The sequence below is a fragment of the Octopus sinensis genome, linkage group LG19, assembly GCF_006345805.1.
Source record: "Octopus sinensis linkage group LG19, ASM634580v1, whole genome shotgun sequence".
Classification (NCBI taxonomy): Eukaryota; Metazoa; Mollusca; class Cephalopoda; order Octopoda; family Octopodidae; genus Octopus; species Octopus sinensis.
The window spans coordinates 47,214,184-47,239,442 of record NC_043015.1 but is presented as its reverse complement, the minus strand read 5'-3'; the positions used below and the strand labels follow the sequence as shown (position 1 = coordinate 47,239,442).

General features: G+C 38.7%; 1 protein-coding gene across 1 annotated transcript; it reads right to left on the bottom strand.

Moving 5' to 3' along the window:
* Positions 1 to 631: 631 nt before the first annotated feature.
* Positions 632 to 24,539, bottom strand: LOC115222072 (EF-hand domain-containing family member C2-like). Its single transcript, XM_036511123.1, has 11 exons — positions 24,217 to 24,539; positions 20,085 to 20,424; positions 17,403 to 17,626; positions 16,358 to 16,609; positions 14,667 to 14,771; positions 12,238 to 12,376; positions 9,324 to 9,632; positions 7,447 to 7,643; positions 4,217 to 4,551; positions 2,313 to 2,405; positions 632 to 907 (listed from the first exon to the last, which is right to left on the bottom strand). The coding sequence occupies exons 1-11, from the start codon at positions 24,256 to 24,258 to the stop codon at positions 652 to 654; spliced, it is 2,292 nt and encodes a 763-aa protein (XP_036367016.1). The 5' UTR covers positions 24,259 to 24,539; the 3' UTR covers positions 632 to 651.
* Positions 24,540 to 25,259: the final 720 nt, after the last annotated feature.

The window sequence follows — 25,259 nt, the reverse complement described above, 5'->3', positions numbered from 1 at the left end:
ATCCAATTACTTAGTTTTTTCAAAGCTTAGTACTTATTCTGTTAGTCTATTTTGCTGAACTGCTAGGTTACAGGGATGTAAACACACCAACTCTGGCAAGAAGACACAACTGCACACACTCATTTGTGCATTCACACATTTACATACGTATACACAAATATACACACATACTCACACACACACACACGAATTGCTTTGATTTTTAAATAGGCACAGGAGTGGCTGTGTGGTAAGTAGCTTGTCTACCAACCACATGGTTCCAGGGTCAGTCCCACTGCGTGGCATCTTGGGCAAGTGTCTTCTACTATAGCCTCGGGCCGACCAAAGCCTTGTGAGTGGATTTAGTAGACGGAAACTGAAAGAAGCCCGTCATATATATATGTGTGTGTGCATGTATGTTTGTGTGTGTCCCATACAACATCACTTGACAACTGATGCTGGTGTGTTTATGTTTCTGTCACTTAGCAGTTCGGCAAAAAGAGACCGATAGAATAAGTACTAGGCTTACAAAGAATAAGTCCCAGGGTGGAGTTGCTCGATTAAAGGCGATGCTCCAGCACGGCCACAGTCAAATGACTGAAACAAGTAAAAGAGTAAAGAGAGTTATCTTCAAAAGTGTTAAAAAAACATGTTTAAGAAAAGAAATCCTCTTTAATTCGATTGCGGTTGTGTGGCTTCCTGAGCTTTTTCATTACATTGCAGATCACAAATTTCATGATTTGGTGGGTACATGTCACTCAGCAATGTTCGGTAGTTGATTTTTTCTATATAAACTTTAGACGAAGGGCTCTTCAACAGAGATGGGTCGACCAGTTGGGTAACCTGAATTGCTTGAGGCCTTTCCTGCCAGTCAATATATTTGAGAAGCTCTTCATAAAATATCTTTCCATCGTCATCTTTAGGGAACCTGTGAGTGACAGAAATTAGAATAGTTGGAATTATTGTTGGAAGTGCAATCATGGCAATGGGTCAAAACTTTTGCTCCTTAACCTTTCAGTTTTGGGTTCAGTTCCACTAAACAGCACCCTTGACTGGTTGCCCAAAGCCTTGTCAGTAAATTTAATAAACAGAAACTGATTAAAGCCCATCAGCCCATCACATAATATATATATATATATATATATATATATATATATATATATATATATATAATATATATATATATATAATATATATATATATATCATTATCATTATTTAATGTCCATGTTCCATGCTAGCATATATAAATATATATATATATATATAGTCTACTGTTTCGTACACAAAAAAGTACTCTATATATGTTTTTATGTGCTACTATTAGTTTCATGTGCTGAGAGCATGCCAGACAGTATTATTTAACACGTCTGGTGTCCTAGCACAATCATCAGGCATAATGAACAAAAATGAGAGAAAAAGCAAGAAAGTAGATATAAAAGACAAGAAATAAAATACAGGCATACCTCAGCATCAGTCAGTAATTAGTTCTGAGACAGGCAACTTAACTCAAAAATGGCAGAAGAAATTTCTCATCACAGGTAATGATTTGATGCAAAAATGGTATTTTTCCAGTCAAGAAATAAAGAGCACACTTCGAGGCATCTGTTTTTTTTTAATCTCATTCAGTTGATGTGGAACAAATGTATTTGTTTTCTTGACTTTTCCAATTTTTTACAGATGTCCAAAAGCAGTTGTGCAAGATGTTTGGAGTTCTGATGAAAGTTTATTGAATGTTTGTGCCACACATTGGCTCACTCACTCCTCCAAATCGACGTTACCTGAACAGGTGCACAGTGTACTACACATCAGGTGTTGAAGTGATTGCTGAGCAATGTGAGATGAAGTGTTTTGCTGAAGAACACAACACACCACCCGGTCTAGGAATTGAAATTACGATCACCAGTTCATGAGTGCAACACACACACACACACATGTAGGTAGCGCCGCCTCGACTGGCCTCCGTGCCGGTGGCACGTAAAATGCACCATCCGATTGTGGGTGTTGCCAGCCTCGTCTGCCCCCGTGCTGGTGGCATGTAAAAAGCACCAGCCGATCGTGGCCGTTTGCCAGCCTCGTCTGGCACCTGTGCCAGTGGCACGTAAAAGCACCCACTACACTCACGGAGTGGTTGGCATTAGGAAGGGCATCCAGCCGTAGAAACACTGCCAGATCAGACTGGGCCTGGCGCAGCCTTCTGGCTTCCCAGACTCCCGTTGAACCGTCCAACCCATGCTAGCATGGAAAACGGACTTTAAACGACGATATATATATAATACAAACTGTGAACAAAAAAATAATCTAACAGAATAGAATAGAAATAAGGAAACTCACTTCTCAATAAGTTCCTCCAATAAATATTTTTTCAGTGGAATATTATGAGACAGCATGATACGTCTTAAACTAGTAGCAGGAATTTTACCAGTTCTGTAAATAAAAATGTTTAAGATCAGCTAAAGATTTACATTTGCCAGACTTGACCCTTTTGATACCAACCCTCTTGGTTCCATGATATAAAGCTAACCATTTTACAGGGTCCATAATTAAGAATTTCTATTGTAATTTTATCTAAGAACCTTTTATTACCTCCACTTTAGCGAAGGTGGAGGTATTGTTTTCAGTCTCATTTGTTCGTTTCTTTCTTTGCCAGAATTTATATCTTAAGATAATAATATATTTGTCTCCTTCAACTTGAATGTATTTTAATTCATTAAAACTTCTTAATTCACTTAATTAAGTATGTCAACATCCACTTTACTGGCAGATTTAGTTGTCGGAGCACTGCATCCTTCAAGACTTCCATGCTTCCTGAGATTCGCCGACACTACACCTGATTTTCTCCCCTCCATACACACACAAGCATGTTCACTTTCCAGACATTTCTACATTACTGCATGTACTTTATATGCACTTTCTGACAAGTTGTGGTGCACCTGAGCACTGTATACAATAATTTCATTATTATTATTATTATTATTATTTTCTTAATTATATGAACATAAATCAAATTAAACAAAAAGTTTTATTTTAAAGTATAGCTGAGCGAAGTGTATTATGTTACATATACTTGACTGACAAACCACATTTCACCCATTCAAAATTCAGGACTCAGTGGTTAATGGGAGCAAGGACTGCTCCAAAGATATGTAAACAAACAAATTTTCAAAAGCCATTTCACCTATACCAGCATGAAAACAACAATAACAACATCATCATCATTATTTTAATGCCCACATCTCCATTCTGGCAAGGGTCGGATGGAATTGTTTGGAGTATATTTTCAATGGCTGGAATGCTCTTCCTGTCACTAACCCTTACCTGTTAACAAGTTAGGTTTATATTTCCCCATGGCCAGACATGGTGTTACATTGCTGGCATATGTGTGTCTGTGTGTGTGTGTATGCTTTACTGTCTTCTTGCTTTGACATTGTGTGATAGTTGTAAATAAGTGTCACCAACATACAAGCATCTGTCTGTCTGTGTATCTATCAACCTATCTATTCATCTCTCTTTACATATATACATACATATATATATATATAGATATAACATCATCATCATCATCATCATCGCTTAATGTTTGTTTTCCATGCTGGCATGGGTTGGACGATTTGACTGAGGGCTGGCGAACCAGATGGCAGATTTCTACAGCTAGATGCCCTTCCTAACGCCAACCACTCCGAGTGTAGTGGGTGCTTTTACGAGGGCCATTCAGGCGGTACTGGCAACGGCCACGCTCAAATGGTGATTTTTTTACGTACCACCTGCAGAGGAGCCAGTCCAGCGACACTGGCAACGACCTCACTTGAATGATTTTTCATGTACCACCGGTACAATTGCCAGTAAAGTGACACTGGTAATGATCCCGCTCGAATAGTACTTTTTACGTGCCACCAGCACGGACGTGATATATATATATACAGTAGGCTTCTACACAGTTTTTTTTTACTAAATCCACAAGTATTAGTCAGCCCAGGGCTGTAGTAGAAGACACTTGCTCAAGGTGCTGTGCAGTGGGACTGAACCCAAAACCACGTGGCTGCAATGCAAGCCACTTAACCATGCAGCCAAGCTTGCACCTATGTCATTCTTGTTCTTTCTTTTTTCTTTTTCTTTTACTTATTGACTTATGCAAGAATAGAAAAGTAGACATTAAGATGACGATGATGATGATGATGATGATGAGTCTGGAAAAAGGGGACAATTTATCCTTCACCGTTCAACGATTGCATACTCACCGGTCCCTGTCTTCGTGAAGACAGCTTTTAAGCAGGTCCTTCATGCCCTCAAACCCAGACTTTCTCAGCTGCTCTTGGGTCAACATGATGACCACCTCTGGACACTTCTCCAGCGAGGGATCCTCGTATTTAAAGAAACGACCAATCGTGATCAGCTCGTGCTCGCTGAGGTCGCCCGATGAACACCTACACAGGATCTCAATCATATCCTGGAATGACACATAGTCTGTGCTCTTCGGATCTCGAAACAGGAACTGCTTTGTCAGCTGTTCCTCTCCCACCTTCACCGAGTCTTTCAGTTTGTGTACTATTTTTCTGATGTCTGCCTTCGGAAACTGGAAGAGAAAGGAGGGTAAGGATGGTAAAGAAACCACATCATTGAGCATCAATACTGATGGGAAAGCTTTGTAAAGTTACTTGCAAAAGACATATATATATATATATATATATATATATATACACATATACACACATCTATAAAGGTCTTTACAACTTCTACAATTGAATCTTTTAATTTGTTAAGCTAATTTATGGACATTCTGTATGTATGTATCTATATACATTTATATATATATATATATATATATATATATATATATATAATATATATATATATATGTGTGTGTGTGTGTGTGTGTATATGATGATGATGATGATGATGATATATATATATAAATAAATGTAAATATATATATATATATCATCATCATCATACATATATACACAAAGAATACACATATTTTAAATACGCACACACACACACACACGTATACAACTGTACTCTTCACCCAATTTTCTCCTTTTTCACTACCACTCATCTCTCTATCACAATCCCTTAATTACCATCTTTTCTTCTGTGACCATAGTTATCTCTCTCATGTCCCAGAATCACTTTAGTCATCATCCGTCCTTTTTTTTTTGTAATATTATCCCTCTCCACACACATTTTACACTTTTTGTTACTAAATTATCCATTATGTTACTAAATTATCTCCCCTTCTCAACCATCATACATCTTTCACTTCCATCACACACTAAAAAGCCTCTTCCTTTGTTATTGTGCAACTTATCCACCCACACATCATTTCCCTTTCTATCTCATCTCTCCATAAGTACTGTATTGTTATTGTTATTCTCCAACTCTTTATCCCCTTCTGTACAGGCAGTCATCACCTACTCTCCCCTCATCTCATGTACCATTGTTCATCCCTCCACCCTGATCTACCATTCACTACATTCACCCCTTAATCCTACCCAATCACTACAAGTTCAATTTAAAAAGTATTTGGAAGCACCATGTTTGATTTTATAAGTTTTCTTTAAAACACCAAAAAAAAGGCAAACTGAACATTGTAATTTCTTTCTAATTTTGGCACAAAGCTAGCAATTTTAATAGGAGTAGGCATTCAACTACATCAACCTCAGTACTTGACTGGTACTTTATCGACCCTAAAAGAAGGGAAGGAAAAGTCGACTTCAGTAGCATTTGAACACAGAAAATAATGCTGGAAAAAATGTCACTGAGTACATTGTCTGATATACTCTTTACTCTTTCCCTTGTTTCAGGCATTTGACTGCGGCCATGCTGGAGCACCGCCTTTAGTCGAGCAACTAGACCCTGGGACTTATTCTTTGTAAGCCCAGTACTTATATACAACAGGCTTCTTTCAGTTTCCGTCTACCAAATCCACTCACAAGGCTTTCGTTGGCCCAAGGCTATGGTAGAAGACACTTGCCCAAGGTGCCACACAGTGGGACTGAACCCGGAACCATGTGGTTGGTAAGCAAGCTACTTACCACACAGCCACTCCTGCTAACAATTCTCCAAACATGCCACTTCATTACACTTCGTAGTTAAAATAGAATTACTGTCAGTGGCACAACCAGAAAGTGTACTGCCACGTTGAAATTATTAGAAGAGTAGGGGGCCGAAACCGGAAGTGGTCCTCCTGATGATGTCTTTAGTCACTGGATCCTAGGAGCTGTTGAGATAGCAAACCGCGAAACATGGTTGGAATTCCCCTACTGAAATTAGAGACCATGTAATATACCAGTACGTCTTTCATGCCATCAAATATTGTACATTAATATATTGAAATATATAGGTGGTGAGCTGGCAGAAAACTTAATGGTATTTTACCTGTCTTTACATTCTGAGTTCAATTTCGGCCAAGCTCGACTTTTGCCTTTCATCCTTTTGGGGTCGATAAATTAAGTACCAGTTACGCACTGGGGTCGATATAATCGACTTAATCCGTTTGTCTGTCCTTGTTTGTCCTCTCTGTGTTTAGCCCCTTGTGGGTAGTAAAGAAATAGGTATTTTATCTGTCTTTACATTCTGAGTTCAATTTCCACCAAGCTCAACTTTTGCCTTTCATCCTTTTGGGGTCAATAAATTAAGTACCAGTTACGCACTGGGGTCGATATAATCGACTTAATCCGTTTGTCTGTCCTTGTTTGTCCTCTCTGTGTTTAGCCCCTTTAGGTATTTTATCTGTCTTTACATTCTGAGTTCAATTTCCGCCAAGCTCAACTTTTGCCTTTCATCCTTTTGGGGTCAATAAAATAAGTAGCAGTCAAACACTGGGGTCAAAGTTATCAACTTATCCCTTCCCCTGAAATTGCTGGCCTTGAAATATATGTCACCAATTTCAAGTTAAAACATAATCTCCATTGATGATGACTTCTCACTTACATTTTTGCTCAACACAGAGGTATCTCTGCGCGAGTTTTGGTGTATTTGAAATTTACACCTGGGATTGATTAAAAAAGGCCCTCTACTCCTAATGTAGAGGTTCTCTCTTATATGTATTTCTTTACTACCTACAAGGGGCTAAACACAGAGAGGACAAGACAAACAAGGACAGACAAACGGATTAAGTCAATTATATCGACCCCAGTGCGTGACTGGTATTTATTTAATCGACCCCGAAAGGATGAAAGACAAAGTCGACCTCGGCGGAATTTGCACTCTGAACGTAACGGCAGACGAAATACGGCTACGCATTTCGCCCGGCGTGCTAAGGTTTCTGCTAGTTCGCTGTTCTCTCTTATATGATAATGATGACAATGATGATGATGACGCCAGTGATGATGATGATGATGATGCCAGTGATGATGATGCTGATGATGATGATAATGATTCCAGGGACACTGATAATGATGATTGTGATGATAACAAGACAACAATGACAGTTTGATCTAACCCTATTCGAAATCCTCACACAAACCTCCTCTGGATGATTCTCCATGTATTTGAAAGTGTTCTCGTCAGCATCGACGATTCGATAGACGTAGTGATTCAGCTGCACAATGGCTCCGATGTTGAAGTCGTTGGCACAGTAATATTTTGTGGGTTCTATATTGAATTTTTGCTGATTAGGTAACTTGACTCGACCTCGTCCGAGAAATATCCCAGTCTTCACACCTAAAAGTAAAGACAGTAGCCGTTGTTGGTTTCACAGCATTAATACCATGTAACCCGGGCAATGCCAGGTCATTCAGCTAGTGAGGAGGGTGTGTGTGTGTGTGTGTATGAGGGCACATGGCCCAGTAGTTAGGGTGTTGCACTCACAATCTAATGATTATGATTTCAATTCCCATATACATTCATACATATACACACACACACACACATACATACATATATATATATATATATATACACTCTTTTTTTTTTTTTACTCTTTTACTTGTTTCAGTCATTTGACTGCGCCATGCTGGAGCACTGCCTTTAGTCGAGCAAATCGACCCCGGGACTTATTCTTTGTAAGCCCAGTACTTATTTTATCGGTCTCTTTTGCCGAACCGCTAAGTGACGGGGACGTAAACACACCAGCATCGGTTGTCAAGCAATGCTAGGGGGACAAACACAGACACACAAACATATACACTCACACTTATATATATATATATATATATATATATATAATATATATATATATATATATATATATATATATATTGGGTTGTCAGGAAAGTTTGTGCCGACTTTTAAAGGAAAGAAAAATGTCAATAAATACTTGCCATTACATTTTTAATCAACCAAATGTAAACCATTTGGTTGCACAAATACCCTCTTCACAGAACTGAGGTGGTTTCATGGCAAAGAATTCATCAAGGTATCTTTTTACTTCATCCTAGGAATTGAAATTTTTACAATTAAGACTATTCTGCAGAGACCTGAATAAGTGAAAATCCGAAGGAGCAATATCTGGTGAATATGGAGGGTGGGGTAACACATCCCAGCCAAGCTGCAGCAATTTTTGTCTGGTTCCCAAAGCATCAAGTGCCAAAAATGAACTTTCTTATCTTCCATTTTAAAGGGTTACAAAATTAACGCAGGTTATAGGAACATAAACCTTCTTCCACGAAAAGATAGCTTAAACTGTGCTCTAAATGGAGATGTAGTCAAATCTTATGCTATGGACTCAACCATGTTCTAAAATAAGTCGAAAGGTAAGCTACTATAATCAGCACAAACTTTCCGGACAACCCAATATATATATATATAATATATATATATATATATATATAATTATTCAACCACCTGATGAATGTCCATAGAAGTGACAAGAAATGATCGTAGTGGATATCTTAATTATATTTAATTTATATAAAATTTTTTATGTATTGGATTAGTCTTTCTTTGTTTGATTTGCATAATAGTGGTTTTGTCTCTAATTAATATTATATATATATATATATATATATATATAATATATATTATATATATATTATATATATATATAATATATATATATGTATATATTATATATATATTATAAATATATTATATATATATATATATAATATATATATATATATATATATATATATGTATATATATATATATGTTATATATATATATATATATATATATATGTATATATATTATATGTATATATATATATATGTATAATATATATATATGTATATATATATGTATATATATATATATATGTAATATATATATATGTATGTATATATACACACAAACACACACACATACACACACACAAACACACAACACACAACACACACAGCCAAGAATTCTTTCATCACTGTACCAACTTATAAAACGAAATGTGAAATCCCCCTGACTGACCTGAATTTGCACCACCCTTCAAAGTAATTTGAATTGTATCATCTGCCAAATAGTAATTGATGATGAAATCTTGCTCAGAAACACTGCAGTCCTTTGTCAACATTTTGGCTAGGAAACACATCACACGACGGTTCAAACCGTCCTTGTCGAATTTCAGAAACTGCATAAAGTTTGACGGTCTTGACTGTATGACAATCTTGTTGCAGTTTTGAAGGGTCTCCTCTTCATTGCCAAAACCATTATATGGAGGACAAGGATAGTGTATTGGCTCAATGGGAGTTTCTTTTTCTTTAATCGGAGTAAAATCAACTGGAAATAGAAGAAAAAGATATATTAAAAGAAAACGATCTTAAATGTAACCACAATTTTTTTCCCCTGAGAAATAGTTAATATAAGGGGAGATAATCATTCCTGCATAATAAATGGCAGTATTAGAAAGTTTGAAATTTAACAGAGCTAAGAAGACAATGCATTGAATATTTTACACACACACATACATACAAACATACTCTTTTACTTGTTTCAGTCATTTGACTGCGGCCATGCTGGAGCACCGCCTTTAATCGAGCGACTCGACCCCGGGACTTATTCTTTGTAAGCCCAGTACTTATTGTATCGGTCTCTTTTGCCGAACCGCTAAGTGACGGGGACATAAACACACCAGCATCGGTTGTCAAGCAATGCTAGGGGGACAAACACAGACTCACAATCACACACGCACACATATATATATATATACATACATATATACGACGGGCTTCTTTCAGTTTTCATCTACCAAATCCACTCACAAGGCTTTGGTCGGCCCGAGGCTATAGTAGAAGACACTCGCCCAAGGTGCCACGCAGTTGGACTGAACACGGAACCATGTGGTTGGTAAACAAGCTACTTACCACACAGCCACTCCTGCGCCTATACATACATATATACATACATACATACAGACATGATGGCTGTCCACTCGTGACCGAGGAAGACCATTGCCGACCTTTAGGAACATTGTGTGCTCTAGGACTAACTTATATTTTTCATTTGCTGCTCCGTTGGTGGCTAATGAGCCCTGCTCTTGACAAGCATACACGACTGCAAACATTGCAGACCAAGCTTTCCCCATTTACTGTATGAGCCGTGCGCTTTCGCGCAGCTCGCTTAAGTTCTTCATGCTGGATACGTGCTCTCTCAAAAGTGTTGATCCCCTCCTTAACCTGCTTCCTCCATCTGTGGCGATAACAGGCATTGTTCTCCCAGTCAGTGTCCTGCATATCACAGGCCTTTAATGAGGACTTGACACAGTCCTTAAATCGCAGCCTTGGTTTCTGCCAGAGTCTCCTTCAATTCACAAATTCTCCATAGAGCATCTGCTTACATACATATATACATACATACATACATACATAAATATGTTCTGGGTATGATAATATATATATATATATATATATATATATATACATGTCCTGGGTATGACAATAAACTGCATCTAGTGGCAAGACTCCAGCTTGGGAGTTCAGGAGCTGTGGGGAATGTGAAGTTACCCCTTAGCTGTCATCACTTCAAGGTTTGCTCTGCCCCAGAGTAATAGTGCCTGTCAGGGCCCCCATTTATGGGTTAAATAATTACCTTACCGAAGTGGCTCTGGTAAGGTATTATAAGCCATTGAAAAGAACCATGGAGAGTGTACTCAACAGCACTAGGGTTAGAGCCCCTAACTACACTGTTTAGGAGACTGTCGACAAGTGTGAAGCTGAAAATGAATGAGATTAAGACGAAGTATCTGGTAGAGAACATTAAGGAGCCAGAGAAGATTATGAATGTAGGTGGGAAGCTACAAGGGTTGTTTGAGGACTTCCGGTATCTGGGAGCAAAGATTGGAAAAGCAGAGAGTGATATAGTTGAGGAAGAACACAGCTTGGATAGCATGCCACAGTTTGAGATCTGTATGAAAGTCGGACCTGAAGATCTGTCTCTTTGTTGCTGCAGTGGAGTCTGTGCTGTTGTATGGGTCTGAGATTTGGACACTGACCAAGAAACTCACTGATGGTGGATGGGTGCTACATGAGAATGCGGAGGATGGCTCTGAACATTAATCAGTATACACAGAGGATGAAGAACTCAGAGTTGTACGAGAGCTTCTCAAAACTTAGCTTGAAAATAACACAGACTAGGCTGAGGCAAGCTGGACATGCTCACTGCCATTCCTACATGGACACACTAGAAGAGGGAGACCAAGGATGACATATGTTGATGCCCTCAGAACAAACATTCATCTCTGGGAGATGCAGGACACAGCAGCAATGATGAGGGACAAGGACCATTGGAGAGAACTCATCCCATAAATTGAGTGTATGTTTCGAGTCGCTTCAGCTGCAGAGTTTCCTTTTTTGTACTCATAAAGCATTATGTGCCTCAAATTCTCTTTGGATACTTCCATGTTAGAAAGGGTTTTAATCAAAGAAATTTAAATTCTATTATTCTGTAAAATAATATCTAATTAGTTTAAATGTACATAAATGCATAAAAATAATTTTTAATTCCATTAGACTTTCTAAAATACTATCAAATTCCATTCAATTTTAAAAAAGATAAAATCAGACAGAACTTATGGGATGACCTGATATATATATATATATATATGGCATCCTGCTGTAGAAACCATGCCAAATTAGATTGGAACTTAGTGCAGCTCACCACTTCCAGTCAAACTGCCTGCATGGAAAGAAGATGCTAAATGATGATGATATATGAACAGGATTTGAACTCAGGCCATAAAGGGACGTCACTAAGTAGTGCAACACATATCATCCAACACTCTACCAATTCAGCCATCCCTACACTGAATCTATACAGTCATTATTATTGATGTTTTGACAGAACATCGATGATCAGTAAGTGATTAAAAAAAAACCCTATTACATACCAATTCCATATTTTGTTCTGTAGAAATTCTTAGTGAAATCATCACAATCACAGAGCTTAAGGGGACGTCCATAAACACTGATGATGTTTCCAATTTGCAAATCTCCGGCGCCATAGTAAGGAATTTTTACTTCCCCTGTCTTTTTCACAGAAAGAGAAGAAAGCATAAAGAGACTTTATTTAAAGAAAAATTACTTTTAGTGTAGGTATGGTATATCAATGGTAAGACCTAGCACAATATCTGGTAAGTTCACCACCATCGGTTCACTGCAGGGAAAGTTCACTGTCATCAATTCACCATTTAAAAAAAAATAAAATGGTTTTTAACTATTAATTGTGAGATACTATGGATATAATTAGAAATATTGAATTTCTAAATGTCTCAGAGAGACATAAGCGGTGGTGAAGTGATATAGTGGTTGTATACTGTCAACTCAATGTGACAGTCCCGTAAGGGAATCACACCACCACCATTTAGCCCTAGGAAACATCAATGTCTCCTGTCAGCTTTGACACATTTTCTGTGTCCTTATATTTGCAAAGGGGAGGCAATCACCCCCGTAAGCTGGGACAAGGCACCTGACGACATATGTTTCTAAGTGTATTGCTCATCGTCAGTTCAGGGTAGCCTACCTCGCTTGATGAGAAGACTGCAACCTCTCTACAAATATATCATATTACCAGTAAAATTTATTTACTGATCACCGAAATTAGAAATATTGAATTTCTAAATGTCTTAACGAGACATAAGCGGTGGTGAAGTGATATAGTGGTCGTATACTGTCAACTCAATGTGACAGTCGCGTAAGGGAATCACACCACTACCATTTAGCCCTAGGAAACATCGATGTCTCCTGTCGGCTTTGACACATTTTCTGTGTCCTTATATTTACAAAGGGGACAGAAAATGTGTCAAAGCCAACAGGAGACGTCGATGTTTCCAAGGGCTAAATGGCGGTGGTGTGATTCTTTTACGGGACTGTCACATTGAGTTGACAGTATACGACCTCTATACTATGGACATATTTTCTCAGTAAACTTTCCTGGCAATGAACTTCCCTGGTGGTAAACTTTCTTCACAGTGAATTGATGGTGGTGAACTTTCTCTGTGGTGAATTGTTGTGAGAGAAGATACCTGTAATCCTTAGGACTGTAGTGAACATAATCTAGGGCAAATCGGCCTAGTGAACGCTTTTCCTTGCTCAAGCTACTCCACTTGGGACAAATTATACTCAATACTGCAAGTTAACAAAACCCTCATGGATTTTATTGTGCTTCCACTGCAGTATATAATTACAGCTAAGTAACCTGGGCCAATCTGTTAAGAGTTAAGTGTTTTGGCTACAGGATTGTCTCTGTAGTGGTAACAAGCTATAAACCACTGTGTTATCAATTTAATATGAAAGGAAGGAAGAAGGCGGCAAGCTGACAGGACCATTAGCAAGTTGAGGAAAATGCTTAGCAGTATTTTGTCCATCTTAACATTCTGTGTTCAAATTCCACCAAGGTCAACTTTGCCTTTCATCCTATCCGGAGACAATGAAATAAGAACCAGTTGTGTACTGAGATTGATGTAATCGGCTTACTCCATTCCCCAAAATTGCTGGCCTTGTGCCAAAATTTGAAACCAATATTGAAAGGAAGGAAGAGCCACTGTCCCCAAACTACAAGCGGAAGTACACATGTCCAGGGTGTATGTTTCACAAAATCATACCCAGGCAAGGAAACTCAGTCCCCCAAAAACTCTCATGATCCTCCCCATAGATGGAACAGAGGCCCTCATCTTCAGACACTGGGCTCACTGAGGAAATGACAAGGGACCAGAGACGACGATGATGATGATGATGATGATGATGATGATGATGGTGATGATGATGATGATGATGGTGATGATGATGATGATGATGATGGTGATGGTGAAGATGATGATGATGATGGTGATGGTGATGATGATGATGATGATGGTGATGGTGAAGATGATGATGATGATGATGATGGTGATGGTGAAGATGATGGTGATGGTGAAGATGATGATGATGATGATGATGATGAAGATGATGATGATGTTGGTGGTGGTGGTGGTGGTGGTGATGATGATGATGATGATGATGATGAGGGTGATAGTGTCAGTAATGAAAGCGGTGTTGATGAGGATGATGGTTGTGATGAGAGGTGGGGTTAGTATTGATGACAATGGTGGCGGTGGTGGTGATGATGATGATGACGATGAAGTTGATGAGGATGAGGGTGGTGGTAGTGAGAGTGATGTCGGTGATAATGAAGATAAAATGTTGGACAGCTTTAACGCTAATATCTGCAATATCAGCACAAATTCGAAGTTAAACAACAACAACAACACAAACCATTTTTGAACAAAAAATATTTGAGACAATTCATAAAGCAAGGATGCGTGTTTGAAAGCGGTGTCACCTGTAAACCATCATAAATGAATCGACCTTCTTTGTGCAGGGATCCAAAGACATTCAGTAGAGTGCGGTCACATATCTTTCCTGGAAAGTGGACATAGTTTTCTCCCTGGGAAACAACAACATTTTAAATCATTACATATGTATATATATATGTGTGTGTGTGTGTGCATGTGTGTGTGCATGTGTGTGTGTGTATGCTGGAAAATTATGTGTGTGTGTGTGTGTGTGTGTGTGCTGGAAAATTATGTGTGTGTGCTGGAAAATTATGTGTGTGTGTGTGTGTGCTGGAAAATTATGTGTGTGTGTGCTGGAAAATTATGTGTGTGTGTGTGTATGCTGGAAAATTATGTGTGTGTGTGTGTGTGTGTGTGCTGGAAAATTATGTGTGTGTGTGATGGAAAATCATGTGTGTGTGTGTGTGTGCTGGAAAATTATGTGTGTGTGTGTGTGTGACAGAAAGAAGCTAGGGGTATGTTGGTGTAACGGTAGCAAACTTGTGAAAACATAGAGATGTGGGTTCAACTCCCATGCCTATAGACAACACTATTTTTTTCTGTCGCAGGCTTATATGCCCCAATATTAGACTATTTACTATAGTCAATGTATGGCGATTGCTTATAATCTGTAATCTCATAAAATATTATTATCATTATTATTATTATTATTATTTACAGAATTGTAAAATCGATACCACTCACCAAAAAATTCACTCACACACTCGCACGCGCACATATACAATTTTACATCTTTTCTACAATAATTTCCCACAACAATTTTACAATATTTTCGCTATAATTTCCCACAATAATTATATAGATTTCTTACTGTAACCCTCACAAGAATTTCAGTTTTCCTATTATAATTTCCCTGAACTATTTTACAATATTTGCTTTATTATTTCCCCACAGCAATTTTATAAATTTCCACAGTAATCCCACAATCATTTTATAGTTTTCCTACAAAAATTAATTTCTCAGTAATTTTACAATATTCCCATGACAATTTCCCCAACAAAAATTTTAAAGTTTTCTCACAATAATCCCACAATAATCATATAGATTTTTCACTATAGCACTCAAGAGAATTTTAGCTTTCCTATTATAATTTACCTGAACAATTTTACAATCTTCACATTATTTTTTCCCCGCAGAAATTTTACAATATTCCCATGACAATTTCCCCAACAACAATCCTAAAGTTGTGAGGTATACTTGCCATCTCAATATGGCTAACCACTAAGGGTTGGTGTTACTGTAGCTTGTAGCCCCAAGAGAACATCGTCTCCAGCTGGCTTTAGGCACACTTTCTGTGCCCTTATGGTACTTGCAAAGGGAGGTCATCCTTCCCTCGTCAACCTAAATGATACGCACGGACTGCAGTTTCTAGGTATTGACCTGTCCTCAGCAAACGACAATCACCGGTTTTCGTTGAAAGGAGTCCCAATGCAAATACTTATATTGTTTTTCCAGTAACTTTTCGTCACTGATCTCGAAAAACTGTATGCAAGCAATAATAAATCTCTGAACGAGGTATAAACAGTAACTGCACAGTAACTTTAATAATCTTAAAGTTTTCCCACGATAATCCCACAATAATTTTACTATAATTTCCCACAACAACTTCACAGTCTGACAGCAGTGTTCCAGTAAAGCAATAAAAGAGTGGAAAATATTTCAATGTAAGAAAACTGACCTTTGGCAGTTTGCCTCGTTTCACTAATATAGGGGTCATGTCATTGCCACTGTTTGCAGAAAAGACCTCCCGGATTTCTATGGTGTCGTCAGCCAAGAAATAGTACAAGGTGCAATTATGGACCACGCCGAAATCACTTTTTGTATCATCCCAGACACAAAAGAAACGAAGGACATGGGTGTCGTGATCCAGAAACTGTTTCAGAGTGTCATCTCTCTTGTATGGACGTAATGGCAGCTGTTCCTCCTCTAACTAGAGACAAAGCAACAAAAAAAACATACAGATAAGAATGGTGGAGACGGTGGTGGCATTCGTTGTTAGTAACGGTAGTGCTAATGGTGGCAGTGATGTGGCCATGCTGGAGCACTGTTGGGAAGGATTTAGGCAAGCAAATCAAACCAAATACTCTTTTTTTTTCCTTTTCAAGACTGGCACTTATTCTATTGGTCTGCTTGCTGAACCACTCAATTGCATTTCCCTTCTTTCCTGAGCGTCCAATAATACTTTATTTGTTCCACATCCTTGCGTTGTTGTTTTTTGTTTTCTTGTTTGGATTAACTTTATATATATATATATATATATCGTGCCGGTGACACGTAAAAGCACCATCCGTTTGTGGCCGTTTGCCAGCTCTGTCTGGCCCCCGTGTTGATGGCACGTAAAAGCACCAACCGTTCGTGTCCGTTGCCAGCATCGCCTGGCCCCGTGCCGGTGACACGTAAAAGCACCATCCTTTCGTGGCCATTTGCCAGCTCTGTCTGGCACCTGTGCGGGTGGCACGTAAAACGCACCCACTACACTCACGGAGTGGTTGGCGTTAGGAAGGGCATCCAGCCGTAGAAACACTGCCAGATCTGACGGCCTGACGAAGCCTTCTAGCTTCACAGACCCCAGTTGAACCGTCCAACCCATGCTAGCATGGAAAGCGGACGCTAAATGATGATGATGATGATATGGGGAAGCTAAATCTTTTAAGTGTTTAGAGCTCCTATGGGTCTTAATACAGCCCTGAGTGGAGAACCAAAAGTACTGAATTTCGACTTACAGCTTTGCGAAATTTTGTGTATGGATCCTCTGGTATACGGCTTGGATTTGGGATCTTCACACCAGACTTGTACAAGAACTTATAAGTGAAGTGGTCACAGTTAACGATCTTGAAGACTTTGCCAAAGAAGTTGACTTCCACTCCGATGTTCAAGTCTTCTAAAGAAAAGAACTCATTGTCGTGTGGTGACGGCTTTGGGATGCGATGTCTGCGAATAATTGTACCTGAAAGTAGAATAACAATGATAAAAAAAATAAATGAATAAATAAATATTTTTAAATAGAATTAATTTTAGTTCAATTTAATTTTAAATCGAATCGATTTTATTATTATTATCTATTTGAAAATATTGCCACGAAATGCGCGTAGTCAATTTACTATTTATTGTTTATGTACTTTATTGATTTTTAGAATAATGTTTTTTTTATAGTATATTCAATTTTTTTCTATATGGTGTGAATAACATCTTTCACTATTGAATTGCTTAATAGAGGGTTTTCTCTAAATTATATAAATATATATATATATATATATATATATAAATAAATGAAAAGAATGGAGTCGTACGAAGATTTTAACAAAATTCCTTTACTTTCGACACATGTTTCGAAGACTGCATTTATTCATATAAAAAAACACACAAATTTCCACACGTGTTTTCTGACGTGAATTTGCTACCCAAGTATCGATTAACCGAATTATCCATACTAGGATAATTCATTCACCTACTTAAATATATATATATATATATATATCTTCATAATCATCATCAACATTTAGCATCCATTTTTTATGCTGGCACATGGGTTAGACAGTTTGATAGGGACTGGGAAGCCAGGGAGCTGCACCAGGTTCCAGCCTGTTTTCACTTTGGTTTCTACAGCTGGATGCCCTTCCTAATGCCAACCACTCCACAGAGTGTACCAGATGTTTTTTACATGTGGCCAGCATGTCACAAACACGCACCACCCCGCCACAACTATTTGGTTTCGTGCCTTTGAAAGAAACAGTTATCGTCTGAATGCATAGGGTGGCAGCGAGCTGGCAGAATCATTAGCATGTCGGAGAAAATGCTTAGCAATGTATCTTGCAGCTCTGTGTTCTGAGTTCAAATGCCATCAAAGATGACTTTGCCTTTCATCCTTTCGGCATTGATATAAAAGAGGTACTAGTTGAGCTCTGGGACCAATGTAATCAGTTTTCCACTCTTCCTTCAAGACTGATGACCTTGTACCAAAATTAGAAAGAACTATAATTTGCATCATTAAAACAATGAGCTGACAGACTTGTTAGCTTGTTGGGTAAAATGCTTAGTGATATATCTTTTGGCTTCACAATTCTCAGTTCAAATTCTGCTGCTGTCAACTTTACCTTTCATCCTTTCAGATTCGATAAAGTAAGTAAAACACCATCCGAGCGTGGCCCTTCGCCAGCCTCGTCTGGCACCTGTGTCGGTGGCACATAAAAAACACCATCCGAGCGTGGTCGTTCGCCAGTCTCGTCTGGCACCTGTGTCGGTGACACATAAAAAAACACCATCCGAGCGTGGCCGTTCGCCAGCCTCGTCTGGCACCTGTGTCGGTGGCACATAAAAAGCACCCACTACACTCATGGAGTGGTTGGCATTAGGAAGGGCATCCAGCTGTAGAAACACTGCCAGATCTGACTGGCCTGGTGCAGCCTTCGGGCTTCCCAGACCCCAGTTGAACCGTCCAACCCGTGCTAGCATGGAAAGCGGACGCTAAACAATGATGATGATGATGATGAAGTACTAGTTGAGTAGTGGGGTCAACGTAATCAATTTGTTCCTCCCCTCAAAACTGTAGGTGTTGTACCAAAATTTGAAACCATTATTATTTGTAGGTGCAGGAGTAGCTGTGTGGTAAGTAGCTTGCTTAGGAACCACATGAATGGTACCTTGAGCAAGTGTCTTCTACTATAGCCTCAGGCTGACCAAAGCCTTGTGAGTGGGTTTGGTAGATGGAAACTGAAAGAAGCCCGTCATATATATGTATATATGTGTGTGTGTGTGTGTGTGTGTGTGTGTGTGTTTATGTGTCTGCGTTTGTCTCCCCAACATTGCTTGACAACTGATGCTGGTGTGTTTACGTCCCCGTAACTTAGCAGTTCAGCAAAAGAGACCAATAGAATAAGTACTAGGCTTACAAAGAATAAGTCCTGTGGTCAATTTGCTTGACTAAAGCCGGTGCTCCAGCATGGCCAGTCACATGACTGAAACAAAGCTTTTGCCGAACCGCTAAGTGACGGGGACATAAACACACCAGCATCGGTTGTCAAGCAATGCTAGGAGTACAAACACAGACACACAAACATACATGCACATACAAATATATACATATATACGATGGGCTTCTTTCAATTTCTGTCTACCAAATCCACTCACAAGGCTTTGGTCGGACCGAGGCTATAGGAGAAGACACTTGCCCAAGGTGCCACGCAGTGGGACTGAACCCGGAACCATGTGGTTCGTAAGCAAGGTACTTACCAAACAGCCACTCCTATGCCTATAGAAAATTTCATAAAAATAAAATATCCATTTTTCTTAAAGCTATGAGGAAACAAAATCAGTGGCGACAGTGGCGGGGTGGGGGGGGGGCCCTTGGAAAAGACGAATTCTTTATTGTTCAATTTGTTCGGAAACGATTTGGCAGTGATACCTACCTTGGTTGAGTCTACTGTTCTTTGTTTTAATATTGAATACTTCAATGGTATCGTCTTCAAGATGGTAATAGATCATGCACTCATGAATACGATATGTCTCTTCTTTCAGTTCCTGTACGGATTCTTGATAGTAGGCATTAAAACTGAGCACTTGTCGGTCAAAAGCGACCCATGCTGGCATGTTTGTTTGCTTGGCAAAACTCAGTTCGGTGCGTACAGGTGGTACCTCCTGCTGTGGATGAGGTTCGCCTCCGATTCCTGGCTTTGTGTCACCAGTGTAATAGAGCTCATTTTGCATTACTTGGAACGACTGCGCCCTGTGGAATTTGGTCTTCCCGATCTAAAAAAACAAATCGGATTAATTTAGTTTGTCAAACAATAACTAATCCATGAATAAAACAAAGACATGTGTTAACAAAATAATTAGTACAAATGATGAAGCCTTCCGGCTTCACAGACCCCAGTTAAACCGTCCAACCCATGCTAGCATGGAAAACGGACGCTAAATGATGATGATGATGATGATGATGATTACTAAACATGAAAAAAAATAAAATAGTAGGCGCAGGAGTGGCTGTGTGGTAAGTAGCTTGCTAACCAACCACATGGTTCCGGGTTCAGTCCCACTGCGTGGCACCTTGGGCAAGTGTCTTCTACTATAGCCTCGGGCCGACCAAAGCCTTGTGAGTGTATTTGGTCGACGGAAACTGAAAGAAGCCCGTCATATATATGTATATATATATATATATATATGCATGTGTGTGTTTGTGTGTCTGTTTATCCCCCTAGCATTGCTTGACAACCGATGCTGGTGTGTTTACGTCCCAGTAACTTAGCGGTTCGGCAAAAGAGACCGATAGAATAAGTACTGGGCTTACAAAAGAATAAGTCTCGGGGTCGAGTTGCTCGATTAAAGGCGGTGCTCCAGCATGGCCGCAGTCAAATGACTGAACCAAGTAAAAGAGTTAAGAGTATAGTAAAAAGTACATTGTACTATGAAATTCTGGACATACAAAAGAATGAGATACTCATAGCTGGAACGCCTTTGATCATAGTCAATACTACTCACTCAGGGTTGATCTGCCCCCATGCCCCCACGCCACCAATTTTGTTTCCTGGTCAAGCATGACCTTTGAACGTTGGGCCTCACAGAGGCAATGGCGAAAGACCGAGACTTCTGGAGATATGCTGTGACTGTGAAGACCTGACAAATGAAGTGAGTTCATGGCTTGCAGGACGGCCTGCTATGCTTACCTTGGATCGTAGGGTGACCTGCTGTGCCTGAGGAGACCTATTGAGTCAAGTACATCAACATCAAAATAAAAATCAAATGGAAATTGTAGTTGTGATGCCCATGCCGGTGGCACGTAAAAAGCACCATCCAAACGTGGACGATGCCAGCGCCACCTTGACTGGCGTCCATGCTGGTGGCACATAAAAAGTACCAAAGCACCATCTGAATGTGGCCGATACCAGCGCTGCCTTGACTGGTGTCCGTGCCAGTGGCACATAAAATTCACCCACTACACTCATAGAGTGGTTGGCGTTAGGAAGGGCATCCAGCTGTAGAAACACTGCTAGATCAGACTGGAACCTGGTGCAGCTTCCTGGCTTCCCAGACCCCAGTCGAACCGTCCAACCCATGCTAGCATGGAAAACGGACGTTAAACGATGATGATGATGATGATGATGATGATGATGATGATAACATTCAGAAACATGTATTTTTTAATGAAATTTTCCACAAATACCTTCCAGATGGTGTAGATGACTATTATATCGGAATTTAATGCGAAAATAAATAAATGGTTGTGCACACATACATTGAAGGCCATTCTCTGACAAACCGAAGTCAAAAAACGAGATTGCGATGGGTTGGTGATCCCACGTTTAAAATTAAAATGTGAAAGTTACAATGCAGAGGTAGTGGCTGATAATTTTGTTTTTGTTTTAAATGTGAATTCTAAATGTTTCAGAATATCAAATCCAGTACTAATGACTCTGCACTACCGAGTTCCTCCGCAAAATCAGGATCACTGCGATCCATCAGAGAAATGAGCCCCGTAAGGTAGGGTGGCTACTGCAGCGAGTGTTGCTGGCAATTCTTCACAGCAACGCCATCGCAGTCATGCCTGCAGGGTACGGATGGACACACCATTTGTTCTGGGGTGTACTCCCCACACCATTTTCTACTGCTTTCACCCACTTTTTGTTTTTATTCAATCTGTATGTAAATAAAAGTGGTAGGGCAGCGGACTCGCAGTCGTAGGATCGCAGTTTCGATTCCCAGACCGGGCATTGTGAGTGTTTATTGAGTGAAAACACTTAAAGCTCCACAAGGCTCCGGCAGGGGGTGGTGGTGAACCCTGCTGTACTCTTTCGCCACAACTTTCTCTCACTCTTTCTTCCTGTTTCTCTTGTACCTGTATTTCAAAGGGCCAGCCTTATCACACTCTGTGTCACGCTGAATCTCCCCAGGAACTACGTTAAGGGTACACGTGTCTGTGGAGGGCTCAGCCACTTGCACGTTAATAAATGAGCTGCGACGTCACTGGTGCCAAGCTGTATCGGCCTTTGCCTTTCCCTTGGATAACATCAGTGGCGTGGAGAGGGGAGGCTGGTATGCATGGACGACTGTTGGTCTTTCATAAACAACCTGGCCCAGACTTATGCCTCAGAGGGCAACTTTCTAGGTGCAATCCCATGGTCATTCATGACCAAATGGGGTCACAAATCACAAATGTAAATAAGACATGGGTATTCCCAAATGTGTACCTCCCCGACTTTGTGTCCTCATAACTTTGAAAGAAATGAGTATTTTTTTTTGAAATTTTCTGGAAATATGCTTTCGGTGGTGTAGATTCTAATTATATTGGAAGGTGTTGTGAAAAAAAAAAAAAAAAGGTTACTGTTGAGATTATTACTCGGAAACGAAATCAGAAAACAAAAAAACAGTGCAACGGGTGTAAAAAAAAAAAAAAGGAGTACGCGGAATGCAATGGGGGAGGGAGAGAGGACTTCGGAAAATTCACAAGATCTGAGTTTTTCCCTCATAACTTTTAGGAAAATGGGTTTTTTTTTTATTGAAATCTTTATATATAAAAGAGAAGTTGTGTGTGTGTCTGTCCCCTTCGATTTAGATTCCTAACTACTCCCACATTTTGCGGTGCAGTTTAACCAAAACCGGGTATCTTATAGTCGTGATTCATATCGAGCCCTTCTGGGTATTAGCGCGCGTCTACGATGAGTCTACGATTTTAAAAAAGATTTACCATAATTTTTTTCCATTTTAATGCATTTTTTCGCTATTATATAAGGGAAATAACTCTCTAAAAATGTCTACGATTTAAAAAAAAATTTACCATCATTTTTTTTCCATTTTTAATGCATTTTTTTGCTATTTTTTGGCTATAACTCTCTAAAAATGCTTATATAGTTATTTCCCTTACAAACCCGAGCAACGACGGGCGATACTGCTAGTTTTATATAAATAGCTTTCAAACGGCATACATTACGATTATAACGAAATTTGAGGTGAAAACAGAGAAAATCCAACCTATATAGGTGAGGTAGGAGCTACTCCGAACTCTGCCAATTTTACAATTTCACTTTGTGATATTAAATCGGAAAAACGACAATTGAATTTACCCAGTGCAATTACTGGTATTATTTAATTGAATGATAGATAGATTGATAGATAGATACATATATACATAGGTGGAACATGAATCGATCGATTGATCGATAGATAGATAGACCGATAGATAGATAGATAGATAGATAGATAGATAGATAGATAGATAGATAGATAGATAGATAGATAGGACATGGACAGATAGATAGATAGATACATACATACATACACACAGGTGGAACATGGATGGATGGATGGATGGATGGATGGATCGATAGATAGATAGATAGATAGATACATACATACATACATACATACATACATACATACATACACACATAGGTGGAACATGGATGGATGGATGGATCGATCGATAGATAGATAGATAGATGAGAATAGAAAGGAAGATAGACAGATAGAGATAGAGAGAAATGAAGAGAGAGAGAGGAGAGAGAGAGAGAGAGAGAGAGAGAAAGAGAAATAAAAAGTTTTTCTTACATTAGTTGAAAAAGTATTGCCAGGTAGAAAAGGTAGTGACATTGTCGGTTAATATATATTTTTTTAATAAAACGTGATAATTCTACTGGTTTGTCGAAGTAGTAAATTGAAGAAGTAAATGGATAAAAAAATCGTTCAAGGTTTGTTTATTGGGGTATTTTTAAGCACATATATATTTCTATTTATATATATGTGTGTGTGTGTGTTTCTAAGGGGAAAAAAATTAAGTTTAAGTTTATATATAACGGTGGTTGAGGTTCAGATTAATTCAGAAGTTCGAAGAATTTTCATTTTTTGAATATATTTCTACAGAACGAATAAAGGAGTTTGGCGTCTATAGAAAATGAGGGAATGAAGGGGAGGAGAGTCAAGAGATAAAGATATAAGACGGAGTAAGTAGAAGGGTTAGTAAGAGTGAGTATACGGTAAAGAGGGGATATATATATATACACACACACACACACATATATATATATATGTGATATATACACACACACACGCATTTATATATATGTGTGTATGTATATATATATATATATATATACCGGAGTAAACGCATAAATGTGAAACAAGGTGGAAAAAAGAGTACTCAAATACCAGGGGTAGAGTAATATGCTTTATTTAAAAGCAGCAGAAATTCTACAAAACCTGTTACTCGGAGTTTCACGTTCCCGTTCGTCGGACAGTTTTGTTAAAATAAATAAATAAAGTATATATATATATATATATATATATATATATATATATATATATATATATATATATATATATATATATATAAAACTAGCAGTATCGCCCGGCGTTGCTCGGGTTTGTAAGGGAAATAACTATATAAGCATTTTTAGAGAGTTATAGCCAAAAAATAGCAAAAAAATGCATTAAAATGGGAAAAAAATGATGGTAAATTTTTTTTTAAATCGTTGACTCATCATAGACATTTTTAGAGAGTTACTTCCCTTATATAATAGCGAAAAAATGCATTAAAATGGTAAAAAATGATGGTAAATTTTTTTTTAAATCGTAGACTCATCGTAGACGCGCGC

Bases quoted from the DNA above. Each gene is read 5' to 3' on its own strand.
- LOC115222072 (XM_036511123.1), bottom strand. From the start codon at position 24,258: ATGTCACTACCTTTTCTACCTGGCAATACTTTTTCAACTAAT. The intron at 17,627-20,084 runs GTAGGTATCACT...TTCTACTTTCAG, and splicing joins GAACAGTAGACTCAACCAAG to GTACAATTATTCGCAGACAT. The intron at 12,377-14,666 runs GTGACACCGCTT...TCTGTGAAAAAG, and splicing joins TCATTTATGATGGTTTACAG to ACAGGGGAAGTAAAAATTCC.